The 27,938-nt window shown below is 46.9% G+C and overlaps 1 protein-coding gene across 1 annotated transcript in view; it reads right to left on the bottom strand.

Moving 5' to 3' along the window:
* LOC144792012 (pulmonary surfactant-associated protein B-like) overlaps positions 1-21,927 on the bottom strand; it is a 93,136-nt gene extending 71,209 nt beyond the window's left edge. The window contains exons 1-2 of the mRNA XM_078666874.1: positions 21,823-21,927; positions 2,389-2,531 (exon numbers count right to left, since the gene is read on the bottom strand). Coding sequence (XP_078523000.1) covers positions 2,389-2,531; positions 21,823-21,880 — 201 coding nt within the window. The 5' untranslated portion in view covers positions 21,881-21,927. The remainder of the gene's footprint in view (positions 1-2,388; positions 2,532-21,822) is intronic.
* Positions 21,928-27,938: the final 6,011 nt, after the last annotated feature.

Genomic DNA, 27,938 nt, shown 5'->3' with positions numbered 1-27,938 from the left:
CCTCTAAATGGAGGTTTGACCTTCTGTCTGCCCACTCTGATGGTTCTTACTCTGTCGGCTATCGGGGGAGTCTGTCCGCGGCATCGACATACTGAAGGTTTGCCTGACTCTACATGAGGCAGGCGGACCTTCAGTTTAGCAGAGAGAGCACTCCATCACAGTTGTGACTGGGTTCCCTCTCTGCCAAAGTATAAATGGAGCCCTTAGTCTTTAAGTCCCAATCCACCACAGGAGTACTCTTCTACAGCCCTCAGGGGAGGCACCTAGAGACTCACAGGATGTTAGGCAGAGGCAAACAGCAGGCTCCAGCCCTGGCCCAGTTGCCACTGGTCAGCTGGGTACATCCAGAGAATGGTCTGTTGTAGCTTGTTGTATCCCTGTAGCTGTAACAGGAGGTCAGTCTTATGACACTTGGAGTCCACTTCTTTGTCTTGGGTATAAGAGGGAGCTGGTCCAGTCCTTACAGGCACAGATAGCAGATGCAGTCATTTTCTGTTCTTCCTCAGGTTTAGCAGTGTTCTGAAATGGGTGCTTGTAGGTGCCACATTTATGCCTGGCACCAGCTAGTCAGTGTGAATGACTCCTGATCATGCCTTAACCAAGTTGATAAATGTTCTTGGGGCCAACCATACCCACTCTGGGTATTTTTAAGATGGCGAAAGTCTTTGACCACACTAAACTCGGCCTCGGTTGGCTGGGGGGGTTGAGTGTATTATGGTAATCCTAGTGTTTCCGACATCTAACACTAAATTCCAGTTTGAGGCAGCCACCGTACCCACCATAAACCCAGAGAAAGGTATCTTGTAGGACGACAAAAGCAGAGCCTTTCATAGCAACCAGATAGTGGATTCACAAGAATTGTCTTGGCATCCTGTTAGCCCCTATTCCAAGTGTGATCCAAATGTTATATGTGAACACAGCAGACCTGTCAATCGGGTTTAGACACTCAAGCAGGATTTGACACTGAAGTATCAAAAATAATGCAAGCAGCCCTCTCTTTGCATATTCAGAGGAGTCATCTCTTTCTATTCAGACCAGTCTATTGCTTGGCCCTAGATTTTTCACTGTCAGACTACTAAGGTAGGCCTGAAGCCATGTTTGTACTTCCACTGTAGTGTAAGGCACAATAGGTCCTGCAGTCCACTAGTGGTATTTGACTGGCAGGCCCTGTGTACGCTTTGTACTGTATACTAGTGTCAAATTAAATATACCAATTAGGAGTATGCCAATTAGACCATGGTAAAATCTGGAGCTATGGCACCTTACATATGTTTATCAGGGCTAAAATGCACAGAGTTCTAAAGTCAGCACAAATAGAGGATCCAGGTAAAGGTGTAAATCCAGGGTGATCAAGCAGAAAAGGTAGAATTCCTGCATGCCCCAATAGGCATATTATAATCCCTAATTATCATCAGAGGTATAAACGGGGCTCTCACTGCTCCCGCCTGTAGGCTGAAGGGGGAGCACTTACCTCTCCCACTTCTTCCTCACAGGCCACACAAAGTCCCCTAGTGGAGGAACTCACTCCCCATGATCTGATAAATACAGACTGCGCAGAGACCCTTAGAGGAGGTACTCACTCCCCATCATCTGATTAAATACAGACTGCGCAGAGACCCTTTGAGGAGGTACTCACTCCCCATCATCTGATTAAATACAGACTGCACAAGGACCGTTAGAGAAGGTACTCACTTCCCAACATCTGGAGAAAAAAAACAGACTGTGCAGAGACCCTTAGAGGAGGTACTTACTCCCCATCATCTGATTAAATACAGACTGCTCAAGGACCCTTCGAGGAGGTACTCACTCCCCAACATCTGAATAAATACAGACTGCGCAGAGAGCCTTAGAGGAGGTACTCGCTGCTCCCACCTCTTCCTCGCATGCTGATAAAGACCTTTGGAGGAAGTTTTCGCTCGACCTATAATTATGTACGGAGTGTGTACAGGTAGTACTCATAGGTACTCACCTCCCCTATTTGCTACTTGTTCCACTCAGCTAGTGCTCGCAGGTCCTCACCTCGCCATTAGCTACTGGCTCCACTCAGATAGTACTCACAGGTACTCACCTCCCAAATGTGCTGTTGGTTCCACTCAGATAGTACTCACAGGTACTCACCTCCCACATGTGCTATTGGTTCCACTCAGCTAGTACTCACGGGTACTCTCCTCACCCATTTGCAACTGATTCCATTTAGCTAGTACTCACGGGTACTCCCCCATTTGCTACTGATTCCACTAAGATAGTACTCACTGGTACTCATCTCCCCCATATCCTATCGGTTCCACTCAGATAGTACTCACCTCTCACATTTGCTACTGGTTATTCTCAAAGTACTCACCTCCCCCTTTGCACTCAGCGAGCAGGTAGTGCCTGGTGGATACTCACCTCCTCTCGCAGCTGCTGCGGGTTCCACTCGGCCTGCAGGCAGTGCTCCACCGCGCCACATCTCATGGCGGTCACCAGGTTCTGGCACCAGTACTCCGCTCCTTGGCCACACTCTTCCCGAAGAAGGACATTCCCGGTCACAGCTAGGAGGCAGAGGTATGGATTAGTGATAGAACGGATGAGTAGACAAATGAATGTATTTTGCTCATTCTGCTGAGTGATACGCCTCGCGGTGCTTGTGTGTTTGGGCAGGTGCACTCTGATACCCCCCATCAGTGCTGCTGCAGCCTTACATTCCACTGTATGGACGGAAATAATTGTCTATAAGCCAAGACCTGTGGTTATAAAGTGATGTAATTGTGATTGCATTTATATAGCGCTTACTGTGCTTCTAAGCTCTTTATTAATATAGATGTCTGCGAAAAGGAGCTGTGCAGGTCTATGCTTTTTGAAGTGTGCTTAGTAAAGATGTATGAAAACAAGCTATGGCAAATCCATCAATGCTGGCTTTTCTGTAGTGAGAAGGGCTCCGTAAGCTCCATAAACACGTACAGAAGAGGTACTGCAGTGCCCTCCTCAGTGTGAACTTCCCTTGGTAGACGGAACATACACAGTGTAGATAGAAGCATTGCAAGCTTCAGTCACACACAGACCGTGCACAGCATGGCGGCAACATGGAAAGCTCCCCTCACACACAGCACAAACAGAACAGTATCAAGTTACCCACTCTCTCTGTGCCTGTCCTTGACACACAAACCGGCACAAACAGACAGAGTGCACACAGTAGCAGTGCAAGCTTCAGTCACACGCAGACCGTGCACAGCATGGCAGCAGCATAGAAAGCTTCCCTCATACACAACACAAACAGAATATCATCAAGTTACCCACTCTCTCTGTGCCTGTCCATGCCACACAAACCGGTACAAACCTTCCAGATGCAGAGACAGAACAGACAGAGTGCAGACAGTAGCAGTGCAAGCTTCACTCACACACAGACCGTGCACAGCATGGAAAGCTTCCCTCACACACAACAAAACGGAACAGCATCAAGTTACCTACTCCCTCTGTGCCTGTCCATGCCACACAAACCGGTACAGACCTTCCAGATGCAGAGACAGAACAGACAGAGTGCAGACAGTAGCAGTTCAAGGTTCACTCACATGCAGACCGTGCACAGCATTGCAGCAGCATGGAAATATTCCCTCACATACAACAAAACAGAACAGCATCAAGTTACCTACTCTCTCTGTGCCTGTCCATGTCACACAAACCGGTACAAACCTTCCAGATGCAGAGACAGAACAGACAGAGTGCAGACAGTAGCAGTGCACGCTTCAGTCACGCACAGACCGTGCACAGCATGGCAGCAGCATGGGAAGATTCCCTCACACACAACAAAAGAGAACAGCATCAAGTTACCCACTCTCTTTGTGCCTGTCCATGCTACACAAACTGGTACAAACCTTACATATGCAGATTTAATGCAAGTCAGACACAAACCACCACAGAGAAGGCAACTACACTGCGAAATGTATCCGAACACAGAAGGCGATAACACCCTGTGTGAGATAAGAAACATTTACTATTATTTTACCTTGTTAGCTTATAGATGGCATCGATCTTTACACAGCGTCATGATTGAACAGGCGCCCCCCACGACTAGGGGAGGGGCGCCCTTAGTTGCGCCACGGGGCTGAGCCTCCTCCTTGGACCAGAGAAGGAGGTGGGGCTGGCCTGATACGAAACTTAGCAGAAACGAAAGTTACCCGAGGTATTTAAGGCTGGGCTCCGAGGGTTTCGCTCTCTTTGTCCCCTCGGAACACAGCCTGGCTACAGGAGTGCTGACAGTTTACAACAAAGGGGGATGCACAACTATGGAGGTGCAGCCATTCGATGGACCCCTGGAAGGGGTAGATTCCACGAGTGCACTGGGTAGGCGGGGAGGAGGGACTGACCTGATGGTAGTCCTGGACTCTCCTGCCCTAACCCACCACGTTTGGACTGAGTATCATCTTTGGGAGGATGCCTATGTTCAGGTACCCCAGAGGGCCGGTGCGGTATGCGGTGCCCTGGATGTCAAGTAATGCAACAGTTGGCTGTAGCGCGTTGGGGCCTGACGGCGCAAGGTGCGCAGCACAGTGAGAAATTGGCGGCCTAGACGGCCAAGTTCAAATGAAATGGCCAAGTTCTTGTGTACGGCCGAGTTAAAAGTTAAAGTGTAGGTTCGAAATGTACGGCCAAGTTGTTCTAGTGTACGGCCGAGTTAAATGTTAAAGTGTAAAGACAATGTCGTACCTAATTCCCTTACTGCTGTTGACCTGTTGACGCAGATGAAGTGTGATGCTGGGAATAGTTCGTACATATCCAAGGTTTCTTTTCCTTGGTAATGGTTTATGATGATTCACTTGCATTGTTGTGAATAAAAGGCTACGCCGTGAGTATGGGGCACTTTTACAAAAAAAGCATTTGTTTGCCAAGTTGACAAACAAATGCTATTTTTTTTAAAGTGCCCCATACTACGCTTTCACTTTAATGGCAGCCATGCTCCTTTCTTTAGACACGGCTTGTCTACGGAAAGGGGCGCGGCCGACAATAAAGTGTAAGTGCGGCATGGGGCAATTAAAGGGGTGACCTCATGGGAGGTTACAAATGAAGACAAGGCGGTACTAAGGCGGGACTAACAACCCTATTAACAAATCAGAAGACATCGTTTACGAAGGACAATGACACAAGGCAATGAAAAATATGGACAGAGAGTGGACGGGGCTTCAAGTCCCTACTCTAATACCGCATGCCTCGCAGAGCAGCACATGCGCTGCCCAGGCGCAACCTAAAAATAGTGCAGTGATGTGCATGTGTCATCAAGTATGCATGCTTCCCCTACACATTCCTTTTTACTAAGCATGGGCGAATTTTGCAAATTCGCGATTCGTGAATTTGCGGATTTGCGAATTCGCGATCCGCAAAATTCGTGAATTTGTGCAAATTTGCGGATTTTTATATTTTTGCGTGTTCGCGGGGCGTTTTGGCATGCTCGTGGGGCGCTTTGCGTGTTCACGGGTTTTTTTTTGGGCAAGACCGTGATGCGCCCTCTGGTTCATCACTGCCACCCTCTCGTTTTTTATGCCCTTCTGCTTTCTGTACCACTCGTTTTTGTGCCTTTCTGCCCTCTGCCCCACTCGTGTTTGTGCGCTTTTGCCCTCTGCCCCACTTGCTTTTGTGGTCTTCTGCCCTCTGCCCAACTCGTTTTTGTGGTCTTCTGCCCTCTGCCCCACTCGTTTCTGCCCTCTGTCCCACTCGTTTTTGTGCTCTTCTGCCCTCTGCCCAACTAGTTTTTGTGGTCTTCTGCCCTCTGCCCAACTCGTTTTTGTGCTCTTCTACCCTCTGTCCCACTCGTTTTGTGGTCTTCTGCCCTATGCCCCACTTGTTTCTGCCCTCTGTCCCACTCGTTTTTGTGCTCTTCTGCCCTCTGCCCAACTCGTTTTTGTGGTCTTCTGCCCTCTGCCCCACTCGTTTCTGCCCTCTGTCCCACTCGTTTCTGTGATCTTCTGCCCTCTGCCCCACTCGTTTCTGCCCTCTGTCCCACTCGTTTTTGTGCTCTTCTGTGCTCTGCCCAACTTGCTTTTGTGGTCTTCTGCCCTCTGCCCCACTCGTTTCTGCCCTCTGTCCCACTCGTTTTTGTGCTCTTCTGCGCTCTGCCCAACTTGCTTTTGTGGTCTTCTGCCCTCTGCCCCACTCGTTTCTGCCCTCTGCCCCACTCGTTTCTGCCCTCTGTCCCACTCGTTTTTGTGGTCTTCTGCCCTCGGCCCCACTCGTTTCTGCCCTCTGTCCCACTCGTTTTTTTTGTGCTCTTCTGCCCTCTGCCCAACTCGTTTTTGTGGTCTTCTGCCCTCTGCCCCACTCGTTTCTGTGCCCTTCTGCCCTCTGCCCCACTCGTTTTTTGTCCCCTTCTGCCCTCTGTCCCACTTTGTGCCCTTCTGCCCTCAGCCCACTTTCAATGGCGCCGGCAAGCTGCCAGCGCCATTCTAAAATAGCTACAAAGTCAGCTTCAACAGGAAGCACTAATAGATAAAGTAAAGCAGGTGCTCGAGTTGAAGGTCAAATTAAGTTACACAATCATTAATCACCCCAAACTCGGGGTGATTAATGATTGTGTGACTTAATTTGACCTTCCACTGGAGCACCTGCTTTACTTTATCTATTAGTGCTTCCTGTTGAAGCTGACTTTGTAGCTATTTTAGAATGGCTCTGGCAGCTTGCTGGCAGCTTGCCGGCGCCATTCTAAAATAGTTAGAAAAGTCAGCTTCAACTTTTGATCCAATCCGTTCCGCTCGCGGATTTTGCGAGGAATTTGCGAATCTCCCGGATTGCGAATTTGCCGAAAATCCGCAAAATCCGTACGGCCAAGTTGTTCTAGTGTACGGCTGAGTTAAATGTTAAAGTGTAAAGACAATGTCGTACCTAATTCCCTTACTGCTGTTGACATGTTGACGCAGATGAAGTGTGATGCTGGGAATAGTTCGTACATATCCAAGGTTTCTTTTCCTTGGTAATGGTTTATGATGATTCACTTGCATTGTTGTGAATAAAAGGCTACGCCGTGAGTATGGGGCACTTTTACAAAAAAAGCATTTGTTTGCCAAGTTGACAAACAAATGCTATTTTTTTTAAAGTGCCCCATACTACGCTTTCACTTTAATGGCAGCCATGCTCCTTTCTTTAGACACGGCTTGTCTACGGAAAGGGGCGTGGCCGACAATAAAGTGTAAGTGCGGCATGGGGCAATTAAAGGGGTGAACTCATGGGAGGTTACAAGGCGGTACTAAGGCGGGACTAACAACCCTATTAACAAATCAGAAGACATCGTTTACGAAGGACAATGACACAAGGCAATGAAAAATATGGACAGAGAGTGGACGGGGCTTCAAGTCCCTACTCTAATACCGCATGCCTCGCAGAGCAGCACATGCGCTGCCCAGGCGCAACCTAAAAATAGTGCAGTGATGTGCATGTGTCATCATGTATGCATGCTTCCCCTACACATTCCTTTTTACTAAGCATGGGCGAATTTTGCAAATTCGCGATTCGTGAATTCGCGGATTTGCAAATTCGCGATCCGCAAAATTCGCGAATTTGTGCAAATTTGCGGATTTTTATATTTTTGCGTGTTCGCGGGGCGTTTTGGCATGCTCACGGGGCGCTTTGCGTGTTCAGAGGTTTTTTTTTGGGCAAGACCGTGATGCGCCCTCTGGTTCATCACTGCCACCCTCTCGTTTTTTATGCCCTTCTGCTTTCTGTACCACTCGTTTTTGTGCCTTTCTGCCCTCTGCCCCACTCGTGTTTGTGCGCTTTTGCCCTCTGCCCCACTCGTTTTTGTGGTCTTCTGCCCTCTGCCCAACTCGTTTTTGTGGTCTTCTGCCCTCTGCCCCACTCGTTTCTGCCCTCTGTCCCACTTGTTTTTGTGCTCTTCTGCCCTCTGCCCCACTCGTTTCTGCCCTCTGTCCCACTCGTTTTTGTGCTCTTCTGCCCTCTGCCCAACTAGTTTTTGTGGTCTTCTGCCCTCTGCCCAACTCGTTTTTGTGCTCTTCTACCCTCTGTCCCACTCGTTTTGTGGTCTTCTGCCCTCTGCCCAACTCGTTTTTGTGGTCTTCTGCCCTCTGCCCCACTCGTTTCTGCCCTCTGTCCCACTCGTTTTTGTGCTCTTCTGCCCTCTGCCCAACTCGTTTTTGTGGTCTTCTGCCCTCTGCCCCACTCCTTTCTGCCCTCTGTCCCACTCGTTTTTTTTGTGCTCTTCTGCCCTCTGCCCAACTCGTTTTTGTGGTCTCCTGCCCTCTGCCCCACTCGTTTCTGTGCCCTTCTGCCCTCTGTCCCACTTTGTGCCCTTCTGCCTTCAGCCCCACTTTCAATGGCGCCGGCAAGCTGCCAGCGCCATTCTAAAATAGCTACAAAATCAGCTTCAACAGGAAGCACTAATAGATAAAGTAAAGCAGGTGCTCGAGTTGAAGGTCAAATTAAGTTACACAATCATTAATCACCCCAAACTCGGGGTGATTAATGATTGTGTGACTTAATTTGACCTTCAACTGGAGCACCTGCTTTACTTTATCTATTAGTGCTTCCTGTTGAAGCTGACTTTGTAGCTATTTTAGAATGGCTCTGGCAGCTTGCTGGCAGCTTGCCGGCGCCATTCTAAAATAGTTAGAAAAGTCAGCTTCAACTTTTGACCCAATCCGTTCCGCTCGCGGATTTTGCGGGGAATTTGCGAATCTCGCGGATTGCGAATTTGCCGAAAATCCGCGAGCGGAACGGATTTTCTGCCCATGCTTCCTTTTTATTCATGCCAAGCCTCCCACTACTGCAATAACCTCCCAAAAAAAGTCTAAATCCTTCCCTCTTTTATCCTTCCAATAACCTTTTCAATAAAAATACCAGACTAACCTGTCCACTTCTCGAATTTCATATTTCACTATACTAATTCACCACTACTCCTTTATGGGTTCCACACCTCACTATAGATAGTAAGCACTAAATAAATGCAAACCTATTTTCCCCTCTTCTGTACCTCTGCTATCCTTCTCAATTCACATAACTGACTAATATCCACCACTCAAATTACTTTCATATTTCACTATATTAATTCAGTGCTAATCCTTATGGGTTTCGGAGTAGCATGCTACTCACCAAGAAAATGCTTCAACACCCCATTAGGGGTAACTAGCGCTATTTAAATGCAAACCTTTTTTTCCCTTCTATATCTTTCCGCTATCCTTCTCAATCCAAATAACTCACTAATATCCACCACTCATTTTTTTCATTTCAAGAATCTTTATTCGGTGGTTAAAAAACACCATAAAAGCACAAGCATATATACATTGTTTAAAAGAAATTATTAAACATTGAGCAAGATCCTTGTACAAAGTTAGCATAAATAAAAATATCTGTATACAAGTAAACATACATTCAATGGTAAAAAACTTTCATAACTAGCCCCTAGTCATCCTTAATCGGACCGCAACCTTAATAAAATTCATTACACAACACAAGGTAAGTGGGTCGGAGGCTTTTTGCAAGAAAACTAGTGCATCCCTAGCATGTTCCAGATGGGCATTTTTTAAAATATTTACAAGGAAACTACGCCTGGGCATAGAGTAGTATGGACAGAGCAAAACAAAATGAAGCGTGTCCTGCGGAGACCTGTTGTCGCAGCCGCAGGGTCCCTTCTGCTCAATTGACATAGAGAAGCCTGCTGGTGAAGCCAACACAAAAGATAATAAATTTAATCTAAAACGACACATGAGGAATCTGTCCTGTGCGTTATGCATTAGGTACAGGTAAGGCTCCATACCCTCCACACTCTTCACCAGGTTATGTGCCCTCACCGTTTTTTTAAGTATTTCTGCCTCAGCTCTTTCTCGGGTTTTCCGCTCTAGAAAAAATTCCCCTATTTGTTTTTTATGCTGGGCTAAGATTGTTGTTGGGTTCGTAAAGAGGTTTCCGAAGCCTAAATCTTCTAGGGATTTTTTCACGTATTTAAGCCAGGGGATGCGCATACAATTGGTCCTGTCTAAGCAATCCAGTAAGATTTCTCTACTTAAGTGCGCTTCTGGGTTAGCCCATATTTTTAACCAGGCCACAATTGGCCTGAGTTTTAACAGGTCATCCAAGTAAGGCCTCCCAAGCTCCCTATGTGCTATAAATCCAGCAGTGCTGGATGGTACCCTCAGAACAGATTTCAAGTATTTATTTTCTTCCTGTTGGATTCTGGTAGTGTTCACAAATCCCCATACTTCTGCCCCGTAAATTACTTTTGAACATGTTACGGAGCGGTACAAATTCACTACCTGTTCCGGGCTCCAACGACCTAATCTCCTGCCATAGCCTGCTATTGCCCCGTTAGAGGCAATCATTTTACTACAGCGTTCTGTCACCAGGGAGTTAAACTGCAATGCACCATCAAAAGTCACTCCCAGGTAGGAGAACGTTTTAACCTCCTCTATAATATGAGTACCAATTGTATAGGTGAACTTAGAGGACGGTTTTTTACCGGCCAGGAGCACATAAGATTTGCTCAGGTTGACAAATAAGTCCAAGGTGCTCATGAACTTGACGAACCCGTCTATCAAAATTTGTAGACTTCGCGGAGTACGCGCTATCAAAACCGCGTCGTCCGCGTAGAGCAGGACCGGAATATGTCTCTGCCCAACCCTAGGGCAATCAGCTTTTAGACCCAAAAGAAACTGCTCCAAATTATTAATATAAAGGGAAAACAAAAAAGGGGCGAGGATACAGCCTTGTCTGACTCCACTCTTACATGGAAAGGAGTCAGTCAAACCTCCCTCCCTGTTAAATCGGACCCTGGCCGTGGTGTCACTGTGTAATTCCCTTAATATGGCGATTAGACCACTCTCAATCCCCATGCTTGACATCAGGTCCCATAACTTCCCTCTGTTGACATGGTCAAATGCTGCTGCTAAGTCCATGAAACCCATATAGATAGGTTCTTCACTGGCCAGAGTGTATTTGGCAGTAAATGTATTGTATTGCGACTTATATAGCGCACGTATCACCTGAAGGTATCAAGGCGCTTGCTTAGGGAACCCGTCCTGGTATTCCCCTGTGAGATACCCCGGCAGGGTATCCACAAGGTGAAAGCCAGGCATCCCGCCACGAGGGGCCGTAGTGGAGATTAAGCAAGCTATTGCCCAGAGTCGCAGAGTGTGCCCCGTGAGTCGAGTAGGCACCGGAGCGAGAATTGTCAAGTCCGTGGAATTTTTGAGCCCGAGACCCGCCGAGGCGGGGAATCGAACCCTGGTCCACGGCCGATCTCAGCATCCGGGTCTGCCGCCTCTAACCACTGAGCCACGCTTCTCCAGTCAGCATGTAAAGGTTCAGGCATTGATCGCTAGTGGACCTCCCTGTCCTGAACCCGTATTGGGTATCCGAGAAGATGTTATTCTCGTCGGTCCACTCCGTCAATCTATTCAAGATTGCCCTACCCAGAAGTTTGGCCGATACGTCAATAAGGGAGATTGGCCGGTAACACTTAGGGTCATCCCTATTGCCCTTTTTAAAAATTGGCACAATAATTGCTTTTGACCACGATGGCGGAAGGTCACAAGAGATGGCAGTATTTATGACCCTGGTCATTAAAGGGGCCCATAAGTCTATGTTACTGAGGAATAGGTCAGGGGGGATCCCATCCGGGCCCGGAGCTTTATTCTTAGTCAAACCCTCCATCCCTACTGTGATCTCTTTGAGGGAAAATACCACCGGGGAAATCTGACTTATAGTTACCGAAGGATCTGCAGAGGTACCAGACTCATAATTATATAAGCCTCTAAAATGTGTTGTCCACTGTTCAGGGAGGATGTTAGCCCCAATATCTGGGGAATCCTTCTCTTGAAAGGTCGGATTATTTATAATTCTCCAGAAACCTGCGAGATCCTTTCTTTCCCCTGCTTCTCTTAAATCAGCCCACGCCTCAGCCTGCAGTGCAAGTTTCCTCCTTTTAATTTCATTATTATAATTCACTCTGCACGCCCTAACTTTTTGGGAGTCCCTCGGTTTTTGCTTCAGGCAGCATTTCAGCTCCCTTAGTGCCTTGGAGCAGTCTTTGTCAAACCACCGTGGGTTGACCAGGTTACGTGAGGGGGCACCGGACTTAAGTAGGCCATCAATCAAATTGGCAATCTGCTCAAATGCATCCAATAACGTTGCTCCCTGAACTTCTAAATCAAGGCAATCGTTAATGGCATGTAAACCCTTGTAACCCAGGGTTTTAAAAAACTTTGCCCCATCTATTTTGGACCATTTCAGCCGCCTGCCTTGGTCCGTTGCCTTCTCCTCGATTGTACCACGGGGGTTAATGCCGGCCCCCACCCTATATGAGAGCACCAATACAAGCGGATTGTGATCGCTAAAACTGCTCCATTCTATCCCTACCCTGATTATTTTGTTTATCAGGGATCTCGAGACCAAAATATAATCTATAAAGGACGCGCAGCCCCTACCCTTAAAAGTTGGGGGAAGTGTGCCATCTGACTGAGGGTCAATCATATTAATAGTATGTTCTAGGTCATACTTAAGCAGTAGGAGGTCCAGAGCCGATCCAGTGGGTGTGTGAGAGAAGTGCGGCCCCTTTTTTAATGGGCATTGTGACCAGTCTAAGTTTGCCTTGACCAGTGCTGGGCAGAGATGACAATTAAAATCTCCCATTAATAATAACCCGCAGGGCTGCCCCTTGTTTTGGGATATTGTTTCTGATTCCAGCCTCTGGTCTAAATCCGCTAGTAGGGGGATACAATTATTTACTGACTCTGAGTTATAGATGTTAAAAACAGAGAATCTTAGCCCCTTCCCAAGAAACCGAGCTACCTGGATCCCGTGTAGACTCCAATCTGGAGAAGACCAGGCGCCTGGGAGGTCTAGATCTACGTAGATGGACAACCCACCCATTGCTCTCCCCGATCTAGATTTTCGGGCGGATACAAAAAAACACTTATAGCCCTGTAGGTGGTAATCACTTGCCAACGCCCATGTCTCCTGGAGACATATGACATGAAAGTTTCTAATGTAATCGACCCAATCCTTGTTGGAGAATTTGCCCGCTATCCCCGCAACATTCCAGGAAATCAGTCTCATACCTTCCCCTCGCACTTTTAAACCCTCCTGTTGATGTAATAAAGTCTCCTGTGTCGGACCTTGCGTGGCCAGCCCGTACCCCCCTCCTGAACATTCTATTGGTGTAACATTCGGTTCGTCATACCCTGGATATCCTACGTCAGACATTACAATTAGTTGAACGTTAGGGCTCCGTTCACCCACCACCTCTGCCTGGACACTCTCCTCCATATGACCCTGAGGGGCATTATCCATCTGTCAATCAACCCCCTCTAAATCATTCAGACCATTGAACCGATTATAGGTGTGAAAAAGAGGTTCCTGACGGCCAAATGATGATCTATGATTAGAGTCCTGGTGTCTCCCCCTCCTGCCAACCCTCTCCCAGTTGTTTTGCTTTTGTTGCGACTGCAGTGGGGCTGGGCTAATAGGAAAAAAGAAAGACACCCGAAGGGTGTGAATAGTGGATTCCCTAGATCTGTTTTCCCCTTGGCAAATATAGGTCACTGTAACTGCATCCCTAAAACTTGTCAGTATGCAATCCCCAACAATAGATTTCTGAGTTCTCCCCACCCATGGCACCCTTCTTACCATTATGATTTCATTATTAAGGTGTAACGGGAGAGGTCTATTTATATTTAGCCACTTAATGACCCTACTTTTCAAGGCACAGAAGTCCTCTGTTTCCCCTATTTCAAGTGGGGGAACTCCAGCCAAGACAACAGTAAAATCATTGGTCTCGGGGGGTAGATTGGGCCTACGTGGTCTTGGGGGAAGCTTCATTAGGGGGATCAGTGTGGTACTGTCTACCTGCTGTACCAAGTTAACCGGGCCAGACGGGGGAATAGGGATGTTAAAGTTAGAGGGCCTGGTTGGAACAGAATTATTCTTTGCGGGCTGTTGTGAACCCACCGGATTTACTGCATGTAACGGGAGTATGTTTACGGCTCTATGTACAGGCTGTTCGGTGGCTTCGTTAATAGTGCTGGGTGCTAAATTCCTATCCTGGTGCTCTGCCGGGTTTTTCAGACTACCTACTACGGTCTCCAGTGCGGTTAGTCTATTCTCAATCTTTTTTAAACTCTCGCTGATTGGTAATAATAGGGACCTTAACAAGAATTCCAGATTCCCCAGGGGAACAACAGATAGGGGGAGGTTAGCAATATTAGTTCCCACCTTTATTGTCGGGGCGGGGGCTGGGTTATCCTGGTCAACAGGTTTAGAGTGAGAATCAGCCTGTGACTTTGCCACTACTACAGGCGGTTTGACAGCAGACTTCCCAAAGTCCAAACGGGAATTTTTAGATTTGTTCCTTCCCTGTAAGCCCTTCGACTTCCTTCTACGTTTATTAGGGGGGGGCCCATGAGATCTTAGCACGCTTACTGATATGGGTGGGTTTGTATTGGCCTTGGGGTCCCGCAGTGGTTGGGAGACTAGGTCTATGGTCACTCTGGTGGGACTAGGGCTAGTAACTGGGGCTATGATCATGGCTTCTGCTGGTGTAGTATTCATATGATCCCTCAACAGAAGTGGGACATCATCTATGAAAGACAACTCCTCCCTGGGCATAGTAGATTGTTCTCCGAGAGGGGTATTTTTCAGATTGTCTATTGAGCGTCTCCTTTCTGCTCTTAGCCGAGACAGGTTACACTCTTTATCCCCCTCCCCCCCGGCCCGTGAGAAATAATTCTCTAAGGTCCTGCTTTTAGCTCCTCCCGGCTTCAACGGTGTGCTCTCCTTGGCCGGGGATGGCATCATTCAAGTACAAAAATATGTTTCGCCGCAGTTTATAGCAAACAGGTACCTTGTATAAAGTGCGAGAACCAAGGGGGGTGGCCCAGCCCGGCCTCCTTTGGCCCCTGACGGCCACAGACGGTCCCGCCCTTGTCCCGGGCTTCTCCCGGCGAGCTCCCGCGCAGCGGTATTCACACGTTAAAATATAGCTATTACGATGATCACCCGGTCGTTGGGGGCGGGGCGGGGAGGGAGAGCAGCCCAGGTGGAACGGGCGGGGTAACTGGGACTCCTGGGAAATGTAGTCCCAGCCCTCTTGCTCGCAGCCCTCAGCCCCTGTCTTACCCCAGCAGCAGCTAACAGCCCACAAAGGAGAACGCCCCACTGCGAAGCGGGACCCGCGCAGCGGGTTCCGCGAGGCGTAGATGGAGATGGAGATGCAGAGAATCCACGGGCGAACCAAACAGCAAGGCAGGTTTGTCAGGGTGTCCCACGAAGTGCAGTCCAAACCGGTATTAAATCACCCGGTCGTTGGGGGCGGGGCGGGGAGGGAGAGCAGCCCAGGTGGAACGGGCGGGGTTACTGGGACTCGTGGGAAATGTAGTCCCAGCCCTCTTGCTCGCAGCCCTCAGCCCCTGTCTTACCCCAGCAGCAGCTAACAGCCCACAAAGGAGAACGCCCCACTGCGAAGCGGGACCCGCGCAGCGGGTTCCGCGAGGCGTAGATGGAGATGGAGATGCAGAGAATCCACGGGCGAACCAAACAGCAAGGCAGGTTTGTCAGGGTGTCCCACGAAGTGCAGTCCAAACCGGTATTAAATCACCCGGTCGTTGGGGGCGGGGCGGGGAGGGAGAGCAGCCCAGGTGGAACGGGCGGGGTAACTGGGACTCCTGGGAAATGTAGTCCCAGCCCTCTTGCTCGCAGCCCTCAGCCCCTGTCTTACCCCAGCAGCAGCTAACAGCCCACAAAGGAGAACGCCCCACTGCGAAGCGGGACCCGCGCAGCGGGTTCCGCGAGGCGTAGATGGAGATGGAGATGCAGAGAATCCACGGGCGAACCAAACAGCAAGGCATGAATTACTTTCATATTTCACTATGCTAATTCACCACTAATCCTTTATGGGTTCCGGAGTAGCGTGCTACTCGCCAAAAAGAGCACTTGAACACCCCATCAAGGGTAACAAGCGCTATATACATGCAAACCTTTTTCCCTCTTTTATCCCTCCGCTATCCGTCTGAATCTAAATAACTGACTAACCTATCCACCACTCAAATTACTGTCATATTTAAATATACTAATTCAACACTAATCCTTTATGGGTTCCGGAGTAGCATGCTACTCGCCGAAAAAGCACTTTGACGCCTTGTCAAGGGCAATTAAAATACAATACAATAAAATGTGTGTGCATCATGAAAGCATAGAGGCCCCACGTGATGACCTACAGACATAAGTGTCACCACACATGCGCATTCATAATTTAGGAGGCAGATGTCTGTTTTATTTATTTACCATTCCAAGATTTAGGACGCAATTTCTGATGGGTAAATTCAAAATAAATGAATTAAATGTGCTCAAACGTGCATTTTTAAAAAGAAGCAGCCCAGCAGCAAATTGCTGCAGCAGGGGCCTCCATTAAAAAGGAGATGAAAAAACAGATGTGATGGTGAGGAATAGGGAAGCAACGGAAGAGTGGGTCAGGACTTACAGAAAACTAAACACCACCAACCAGCATGATTAATGAGAACACAGGGGGGCAAAGCTTCACGTTAATAAAAACAATGTGATTGGAACGGGGAGCGTTAGGGAAGCAACTGGTTAGGTATGAGAAGGGCAACACAGATAGTGTGGAGTGGGATTGTGAGGGGAAAATTATGCCGCAGTATTGACTAAATTATGCAGCTATAAAAAGGCTGCTGTAATGCAGTAAATGTTTCGAAAACTAAGGTGCCTTCGTTTTCGTTTCATTTCATGTCTGCCGGTCATCATGCCTTGACTGGTACTCCTTACTGCATATAGGCCTCACATTATGAAACATTTACTTTATGCTTCTTGAAGAAGCAGCCATCTATGGACTCATGTAGAAACCTGAGACTACGAACCTTGCGCTTTCTTGATTGGAGCCCTGACGAATTTCCTTCTGACAATCTGGAACGAAACGCGTTGGCTGTGTGCCATTTTTTATGATTAACCTAATAAAAGAAGATATTTTGGATACATTTGGTCTGATCTATCTACTTCACAACGTGTGCACCTTACTTCTCCATAAACATTTTGCCATTTTTGCATCCTTGGATGGCGGGTGCTGGAAGTGATTGCACCATCTCTAAATAGACTATATATGTGGATTTGATGTGCTTAACCTTGGTTAGCCGTTTGTCTTTTTTCTGTTAACATAAATAAGTTGTAACTGATCAGTGAAAAGCCAAACAAATACAAAAAATTGGGATGTTTTGCGCATTCTGGCTACACCTCTGACTGCTCACTGGTCCAATCTTCTGGTTATTCCCGCCCTCTGATTCTTCGCCCATAGTTCCCCTACTTTGTTTCCCCCCACTTCGACCACTGAGTGGGGCTGATGTAAAGCAACGGAACGGAACAGCACTTCTTTGTAAGGCTTCTGTCTATTTAAGAGGACATGCTGTCAATTGCAGAACTGCTAATACCTGTAATCAGAAAGCACCTGTACAGGGCGTGTCAGCATTGCAGATACACAAGGTACATAACATGCACTTCTAAACGGTGAGAGTACTACAAGTTCTTCAGCAGGGCTACACTACTTAGAACGTATGGGGCATCAGAAAGGCTGGGTGACGTTCAGGAAGGAATACTTGGAGGAAGAGGCGGGTTGTCGGGCGCTCGTGAAATAATCTTATGTTGGGTTCATGTGGAGATGCAATGGAGAAGCTCTTGCACTGACCATGTGACTTGTAGGAAAGGGTGTTGCATGGTTGGGTGGGTCTCTGAGTTCCAGGGGCTCCTGCACGGAGCACGTGGCTTGTATAAAAGGGCATGCATGGCTGGGTGCATCCCTCCCAGGTGCTGCCGTACTGAGCCCCACCTTGTGTAAAAGAGGGTTGCATGGTTGGTGTGTCCCTCCCAGGTGTTGCCGTACTGAGCCCCACCTTGTGTAAAAGAGGGTTGCATGGTTGGTGTGTCCCTCCCAGGTGTTGCCGTACTGAGCCCCACCTTGTGTAAAAGAGGGTTGCATGGTTGGTGTGTCCCTCCCAGGTGTTGCCGTACTGAGCCCCGCCTTGTGTAAAAGAAGGTTGCATGGTTGGTGTGTCCCTCCCAGGTGTTGCCGTACTGAGCCCCACCTTGTGTAAAAGAGGGTTGCATGATTGGTGTGTCCCTCCCAGGTGTTGCCGTACTGAGCCCCACCTTGTGTAAAAGAGGGTTGCATGATTTGTGTGTCCCTCCCTGGTGCTGTTGTACTGAGCCCCACCTTGTGTAAAAGAGGGTTGCATGGTTGGTGTGTCCCTCCCAGGTGTTGCCGTACTGAGCCCCACCTTGTGTAAAAGAGGGTTGCATGATTGGTGTGTCCCTCCCTGGTGCTGTTGTACTGAGCCCCGCCTTGTGTGAAAGAGGGTTGAATGGTTGGTGTGTCCCTCTCAGGTGCTGCCGTACTGAGCCCCACCTTGTGTAAAAGAGGGTTGCATGGCTGGGTGCGTCCCTCCCAGGTGCTGTTGCACTGAGCATGTGATTTGTATGAAAGTGGGTTGCATGTATCTGCCAGGTTCTGCTGCACTGAGCACGTGGCTTGTGTAAAAAGGGGCTGCATGGTTGGGTGTGTCCCTCTCCGCAGTGCTGCACTGAGACTTTCCTTCTATAAAAGTGGCTACGTGGATGGGTGTGTCCCTCTTCACTGTCGCTGCACTGAGACCTACCTTTGTATTAAAGGGGACTGTGTAGTTGGCTGTGTCCCTCCCAGTTGCTGCTACTGCACTAAGCAATTGACTTATTGATTTGTATAAAATGGGATTGCATGGCTGATTGTGTCTCTCCCAGGTGTTGTTGCATGGAGCACCTGCATTGTATATAAGGGGGCTATTGGTTGGTGCTCTTGCACTGAGCACGTGACTTATATAAAAGCGGGATGCATGATTAGTGTCTCCCTCCCAGGTGCTGTTTCACTGAGCACTTGACTTGTATAAAATGGAGTTGCATGGTTAATGTTTCCCAACAAGGTACTATTGCATCGAGCACCTGCCTTGTATTAAAGGGCCTGAGTGGTTGGGTGTGTCCCTCCCAGGTGCTGTTGTACTAAGACCGTGACTGCATACAATGGAGTTGAATGGTTAATGTGTCCCTTCCAGGTGCTATTGTACTAAGCAGCTGACATATAAAAGGGTGTGACGTTGTTGGGTGTGTCCCTATTTGCTGCTGCACTGAGACCTTCCTTGTGTAAAAGGGGGTTACATGGTTGGTGTGTCCCTCAACTACTGCTGCACTGAGCACGTGACTTGTATAAAAGGGAGCTGCATGTGTTCCTGCCACAATGTGCTTCCCTGGAGAGAAGGGAGCTTCATGGTTAGGTATGTCCTATCACTCAGACACCCCCCCCCCCTTTCTTCCAAAGTACTGTGATGTGGTGGCACCAAAGAGAAATATCCAGTTGTCCCACTGCACTAGATAATCTCTACAGGCTATATCTATATATATCTATATCCAGGCAGGCAGATCACAATTCTGTACCCCACAGAAAAATGTGGACCAATCATAGACACTGTATAGTACTAGGTGCCTGGTTCCTGGCTACTATGCGCTTAACAAACGCACCCAGCATACCACAGATAGGATGTCTTAGGAGAAGAACACGGGTTTAACTCCCAAAAAACCTTTGGGTTGCGGTCAGTGGGTGGGCCCAAGAAGCAGAATAAGTGAGAATGTTAACTGCCCTTCAGACCCCGATCATTCATTGTGGCCTGCCAGGGTTGACGCTCTCCTTAGCTAGAGATAAAAAGAAGATCGGTGGAGCTACAGGTAGAGAGTAGAGGGGAAAAAGAGAAGCAGAGAAGGGAGAGTAGGGAGGTTAGAAACAGAAAATAAATAGCAAATGAAGATGAGGGAGAGAACAGACAGGAACTGAGAGATGGGGAGAGAAAAATTAGTTAGACAGTGGAAAAGGAAATAAAGGTAAAATAAAGAGTAGCCGAGAAGAAAGGGATAATAGACTAAAGAAGAGGACACGTAGAGAAGGAGAAAGAGGGAAAAGGTGAAAGAATGTGTGTGAATGTGAGGAAAGTGACAAAGAAGACAGATGAAGAAAAACATGGTGTAGAACGGGAGTGCAAAACTGAATGGGATAATGAGGGCAGGGGAATCAAAGAGTGTGGGAGGTAGTGTTTGAGGAGAAGAAGAAAGGGCAGAAGGAGGAGAGAGAGAGATAAAAATGAAGACGTGGAGTAAGCGCCGAGGAATGGAAACGAGATACAGATTCAGAGAGGAAGGGGCTTTACAGTGGCGGGGAGAAGCAGCGGGAAATGTGTGCGTAACAAAGAGAGTGTTAGGGAGGGCAGTGGTGTGCAAAGTAATTGAATGATATGAGAGGGGAGAGAGTGTTGAATGAATGTTTAAAGCACGTACATTCTTGGTCATTGTTACTGACTAGATGCTACGAAATGCATACATTATCTACGTAGGTATTTATGAATGAATTGTAAAACCCCTAGTAAAGGGTATGGAAAATCCTATAATGTTTGAACCAATGTTATAGGCCATGTGCGCTTTTTAATTCAGATAGAGCCATCGACAGAGACAGGCAAGCTTTTGAACTCAAAAATCACCAGGTAAAGAGCGCACACAAAGAAGTTGACACAAATACGTGCATGGATAGACGCCATGCCATTAAAGGATCTCCTTATGCAGTGTCTGACACAGACACGTGCAGTAACATGCATGTACAGCATGAGACACAAGAAGCCGAGGCAGCTCCCAAAAGACATCTTTCGATCATACTACTATCAGGGCCACTAGAATTATGTGGCAGGGGAGGATCAAATTAGAGTTTTCTAAATTATGCGACAAAAAAAGGCAAATTTTGCAGTGTAATACGGCACATTTTGTGATCGCATCACCTAATTATTCTGTCATTTTACACGTTATCAATATCTAGCCAACGGTTTCACTTCATTAACAGCAGTCTGATACCCAAATGCAGCAAAAAGCAAAAGAAATATAACCAGTCAACCTTTGTGAAGGACCTTAAACTGCACAGCAACATATGTTGCTGCGATTATAGTAACTTTTGATCCGTTTGAGCTGGAAACAATTTTTTGTTAAATCCTGCCGATTATGAAACCGATAATGGATTGTGTGGCAATTGCGACGAAATCCATAAGTAAGTGGAAAATGAAACGGACGCATAATTTCAGTGGCCCTGATTACAATTCAACTGTATCCCCACTTGCTTACTGATCTTCTAGCAATGCATACAAGTGCCATGTAGTCCGTGACTTGCAGTTGCTCCTGTTCAGACACACTGATGAGAGGCACTAATCTGAAGTGTAGTGCTTAATTAGCCAAATGGTAAAACGGCTGCCACTTCCATAAGGACCGACAAAGATGCAACAAATAGGTGAAGCCAAATTACAAACAGACAAATTGCCTGCTTATTAGGGCAGGGGGCGCTCCAATCTCAAAAACATTTTATTGCCTGGAATTCCACAAACTCGTTGCACTGGTCCAAATCACATACCTTGTACATCAACTTACTTCTTAGAGAGTTTGTCTAGATGCAAAGTTGTGTTGAGAACACAGTTTTACATATCGAAGAGTGGCTCATCCCGCCCCCTTGATGTACGGAGTGCAACACAGAGCTTGTTTAATGAAATCACCAGTGGTCTCAGGTCAGCAGGGGTGTCAGTGGGGTGGAAACACCACAAGGGTGTTGTGTAGTGGTCCCAGAGAGCAGAGCCTGCGACCCTTTCTCCCTAGAGTGAGCTATGGTTCGTAGAGATGCGGGGCTCGGGCTAGTGCAAAGGGGGAGACTCCAATGGTGTGTGCTACCAGTCCCTCCAGGGACCTGGGCTGGGGGTGTCGAGGGTGGGCTATGGGTAACTCAGAGGTGAGCACTGTCCTTACCTGAAGCCAGGGACCCCAGGGCCAGCAGCAGCCCCCTGTACGCTACCATCGTGCCCATCCCGACTCTTCAGACGAGAGTGTGCCCAGCACGGTACCCATATTTACATTGTGTGGAAGGAGGGGTGCGGGGGAACAAGGAACTAGAAAGTGAAGTGAAAGCCGGCTCAGCCCACATACCCAGCAGAAACCACAATGTACGGAGTGCGCGTGAAGGCTGGGGATTGCGACATGAATCTAAGCAGCAAGAAGGCACGCGCCGCAGGTGCTGCTCGCCGCGTGCACCTCAAGTCTGGCCTCAGCAGCCCTGCTTTTCCAGGAGCAGAACCACGCAGAGCAGTGCTTACTTTGTAAACAAATAAGTGCCAGGGCTCTTGTCAGGAGGATGCTGCAGCTTGCACCACACATTGCCCCTGCTAAGCTGCCAATGACAGTAACAACTCAACTACTAATCGTCAGTCACACTCCTAAAACTGTGATCATTCTGACTATTTTAAGATCCAATGCTATAATAAGAGTTTGGCAATAATTAACTGTTGTTGTGCCCATCTCTAAATTAGCCTGACAGCACCACCTTGTGTCAGACGGTCACAAGCCCCAGTGTTGACAATTAAGTGCCGGTGCCGAGCACTGGAAACCACCCGCTCAAATTAAGCACTGATGCAGAGCTCTGATAATGCACCTCTAGCCTGCCCAGCAACACAGCCCGCTGTTCCATTACAGAAAAAAACAAAACTCTGCCAGTGTACCTCGTCTGACCCACAGCATCCCTTCTATTCCTTCGGTGGGAATACACACAGCTTTGTCTAAGAATCTCAAGCATGACAAGCAGAGGCGTAGCTAGAGCTCGTGACGCCCGGGGCTATCCCTCAGATTGCCGCCCCCCTTGCTGGGGAAAAAAGACGGCGAGCACTTGAAAAAGGTCCGAGAGACACGTAGTATCGCTGCTAATAGTTACCTCGATCATGCAAGTTACATGCACATACATGACACAGTCCAAGACTACACAGTTGAATACACCGGTGACCGGCAGTACAAAGGAGAACAGACACACTGCATGATCTATCTGGAGACACAGAAATACTGCCTGTGACATCCATCAGAGAGCTGCGTGAACAATTATAACACGAAAGGAGTGCATACCACATATCAGCCCTACATGAAGTTAGAATTTTTGAAATCCTGTTTTATGCTGCTAAAGTTTTGAGAAATTTCAATTTTATGCTGTCTGAAAAATGTCCCAAGGTAAGTTTGTCTTTGCCTTCCTTACAAGTTTGCATTAAATTCTGCTATGTGCGGTAGCTCCTGGAACCACACTTATTAGACTTTTGAGTTTTGGAATGAAAACCATGTTCCCTTGATAAATACTTTCAGGCCAAACCTACTGATATCTATCAAGGGGAAACCGGAAGATGGCATTTAGGTGCAGTGAGCAGCAAGATCTGGACGTTGGTCCTCATTACTAGGGAATAACCACTCGTAATGAAGGGTATAGCAACAACAAAACAACAACAAAACAAAAAAAAATACAAAATTCTTCCCTTCTCCCTCCACTATCCTTTTTCAATCTAACTACTAGACTAATATGTCCACTACTCAAATAAATTTCCTATTTCACTATACTAATTCACCACTAATCTTTATGGGTTCCGGAGTAGCATGCTTCTCACCGAAAAAGCACATTAACACCTCAACAGGGGTAGCAAGCGCTATATAAATGCAAACCTTTTTACCTCTTCTACCCCTTCGGTATCCTTCTTAATCCAAATAATGACTAACATATCCACCACTCAAATTATTAAAAATGACTTGAATATTTCATTATACTATTTGCTTCTGTGAGCTCTGCCTTCCGTGGTCTATCCCACCCTCCAGTGTGAAATGACCAAACATAAGTAGGAAAGGAAAAAAAGTGAAAAACCATTGGCAGTGCCTCACGGGAGTAACACCATGGGAGTATGCAGACTCGGCTGCATCCTCAGGTTCTCATCATCAGCGACTGCCAACCCATAACAAAAATTGTGATATAGAAAGAAAAATAAAGAAGACACAGTGCTAAGTGCCTAAGTCTCCATACCTCCACTATCATTCTCAATCCACATAACTGACCAACATATTCACCACTCACCTTACTTTCATATTTTCATTATACTAATTCATCACTATTCCTTTCTGGGTTCCGAAGTAACGTGCCACTCGCCAAAAATGCACTTTAACACCCCATCAAGGGTAGCAAGCGCTATATAAATGCAAACCTTTTTCCCTCTTCCAACTCTCCACTATCCTTCTCAATCCTTCTCAATATTAAACAGAGGCAACATTTTGCGCTTATTAAGGTCCATCAACTCTTTAAAGAACATAAAAACCACGGACCTGGAGTCAGTTGAGTTTTATGAATCATACACAACAAACAATTGAAAGAGGGTCTAAGGGCAGGTTTATCGACCAACCAGGTACATGCCCCAAACATAATACTATCACAACAAGAAATACCTGGGGGTCAATGAAGTAAGTCAGCCAGAATGGATCACAACACCAATACTACGCAAATAACACCCGTGAGGACATTGTGCATGTTAGTGAATGCAGGCCAGGTCAAGGCTCAAGAGCATATGGAGAAAATAGTTCCCATCAGAAGCCACACTGTACCGCCCTCTTTCTCATCATTTGGGTTCTCCGTACCCAGGAGACAAAAACGGCCGGTCTGATGTTACCGTGACCCCCCCAGACAGTACAGACGACTGCCCGGAGACACCGACGGACAGAGCGGTGCTCCTCAAACCTGAGCTGCAGCCAGGTGGGGTGAAGCTTCTCAACCATCATCTATGGTATACGGTTGAGTACACACCTGGGACTTTCAGGTGATATTTTTTCATTATTTATTCTAAGCAGTAGTGTTGTTCACTAAGGTCCTGACGAATGCATTTGAAACTTTGTTCTATTTAATGCAGAAACATGTTGACCACCATCAAGTACGGTTATTATTTCAAACCCGCACTTGCACTTGCTTTTTAACCTTAGGGATTGGGAGATACTAATAAATTTCGCTTTTCTACCCGATTCACCTAATTTTATGACAACCTTTCACCTTTCACTCCTATCACCAAACACTGCTTTTTTTCAGGAGCCACTTTATTTCTTGTACAATACATACTACCTACTTGTCACTTTTATCGGTCACGGTAACATCAGACCGGCCGTTTTTGTCTCCTGGGTAAGGAGAACCCAAATGATGAGAAAGAGGGCGGTACAGTGTGGCTTCTGATGGGAACTATTTTCTCCATATGCTCTTGAGCCTTGACCTGGCCTGCATTCACTAACATGCACAATGTCCTCACGGGTGTTATTTGCGTAGTATTGGTGTTGTGATCCATTCTGGCTGACTTACTTCATTGACCCCCAGGTATTTCTTGTTGTGAGAGTTTTATGAATCGCCTGACCGCCCATGCACAGAGTCAACGAAAACAGTCTGGGTTACACCAGACCTAGTTGACCAAATCCTAAAGGTAAAAAATAGGTTTAATGACTGGGGCATCAAACTCCAGCCACTCGAAAAACCGAGGTATCCTGACCCCTTGTTGGCCAAACCTAAGTACCAAGAAGAAAACCCCGGCTCTGAACAACCGAGCCCACGATCATTCTCAGTGCTGCGAGGGGCGCGTAGCAACAGCACATAGCACAGGGGGAATAGAGAACACATTTCACTTAGGGCATACGCGGACAGAAGCAGAGCAACACCAGAGTGGAGTATGGTTACCAGGACAATAAACATAAAAACTGGAAGACCGTGACATTCTGAGAGGCATGCACTCCCACTCCAAAAAAATACACTGAAAATCTGCTCCTGGAATATCAATGGGCTGGGAGATAAGACCTCAGACCCGGAACTGCAATCTTACCTGCAAAAATTTGATATAATCTCACTCCAAGAAACGTGGAGTGAAGCACCGACGGCATTGCATGGCTTCAACATGCTTCACCTACCGGCAACTAGAAACGCTAAATTCGGACACAAAAAGGAGGTTTATCTACATGCAGCTCCATAAGCAGTATTTACGCAGCAGAACCCTTACTATACAACCTAGCGCCACCAAACGAAATACAAGTAACTCAAATCACTCCTCGGGGGAAGACAAGAAAATAACATATAGTACTTGTGAACCTCTATTTGCACCCACACGACAAAAATAAAGGGAGTCAACAATTAAAGGAGGAGCTGGTGAAACTCATAACAGAGGAGAAAACAAATAACTGGATAATTACTGGGGACTTCAACCTATACATGATGAGAAAACTAGTTGTTGACATCAATTCAGAGGAGGATCCATTTGCTTGGGAGGAAATGCCCCAAGACATCAGCGCAGATGGAAGACTCACAAACACCTCGAAAAATCTGTTGTCGTTCTTAGAACAACTGGGCTTACGTGCATTAAATGGCAGATTTCCTGGGGATCGCCCACAAACAGCAACATTTAACAATGCATCAAGACGGTCCACAATTGACTTCACATTCTGCTCTCGCCATATTTTCACAAGAGTAAAAAACTATTGTATTGGAAGCGTAGATTTCAGTGACCACTTACCCCAAGAAATCACGATACAAGATCAATCATTATACAAACTGCCCCCTGCAAACACAATGTGCTCAGAATACACCAACAACGAAAGAAGAGTAAAATGTAGAACCAATGACCCCGAGGGATTCCTCTCCTTAGCAAAACAAATCTGGGAAGAAGGGAAAGCAGTCAACCCCGATATAATTGTAGGCTGGGAGTAATTCACAAACGCCCTACGTAATAGCTACGGAGATCTAAAAGGCCATTCTCGAAACAGGAGAATAAAGTGCTACCAAAACCTATGGTCAGGCCCCATCCTACGTAATACCGTCAAATTAAAACAGCTAAAAGCACGGATAAACTATACACTGCGGAGACTGAAGACCGATCACTCAGCACTGCAAGAACTTCGGCAGTAAAAAGCCACCCGGAAAAAACTTATATGGCAAGGAAAAAAGGAAGCCGAGGAATCTCTTTGGGCTACTCTTCTGCACGATATCAAAAGCAACAACAGTGCACAGTTCTGGAAAAAGATTAATGCCCTAACTAATTCGCAAGGTCGACACATTAGCTCCAATGTCACAGAAGAGGCTTGGATAAGTTACCTCGAGTCCCATTTTAACAAAAAAGAGACTCTCCAAATTGGCTTAAACAACACCGCGCTCAGCACAGAAACCCACCTGTATCAGCGAAACCTCATGGCAGAACATGTTCAGAACCTCATGATCACAAAAAAACAAGTTTACAAGAGAATTTTGAAGGGCAGGCGAGAGGGAGCTCCTGGCCCAAATGGGATCCCACCTATACTATTTAAACAAGATCCTGAATTTTGGGCCATAGCCCTAAAACCGTTTTTTGTTAAAATCCTGCAGACATCAATAATACCATCGTCGTGGAGGGGCTCAATAATCTCACCCATTTATAAAAAAGGTAACAGGAGTGACCCGTAGCTCTTTTGGACAATGAGGCTAAATACTATGCCGGGGTACTCTTACAGGAATTAACAACATGAGCCACAGAAATTAAAGCAATACCCTATAATCAAACTGGATTTTGTAGAGATATGGGCACTGCTACTAACATCTCCGCCCTCTCACTAATGATTGATACCGCACTTGTAAACAAACAGCCTCTATACATCTGCTTCATCGATTACAGTTCAGCATTTGATCATATAAACAGAAATATTCTGTGGGCAAAATTAAAAACGTTAGGTATCCCTCCATTACTCTTGAGACAACTAATCTTTTGCATAGCAACACCTGGGTACAAGTAAAGCTGGGGGATGGAGACTACTTATCAAAAAATATCAATATAACCTCCGGACTAAAACAAGGGTGCGTACTTGCCCCAAAACTTTTTAATCTATTTATGGCGGAGCTTTCAACCCAACTCAATGGAATTAACGCGCATGCCCCGAAGCTAGGAGGTCGTCAGCTATCCAACATTCTATACCCAGACGACTTAGTACTCATCAGCAGGACACCCATAGGACTACAACGCCTGCTGGACACTACATTGCAATACTCAGACATCAATAGACTAAGTATAAACCAAGATAAA

This window comes from Lissotriton helveticus, chromosome 11 (genome assembly GCF_964261635.1).
Source record: "Lissotriton helveticus chromosome 11, aLisHel1.1, whole genome shotgun sequence".
NCBI lineage: Eukaryota > Metazoa > Chordata > Amphibia > Caudata > Salamandridae > Lissotriton > Lissotriton helveticus.
This window is presented reverse-complemented; position numbering and strand designations above follow the sequence as displayed.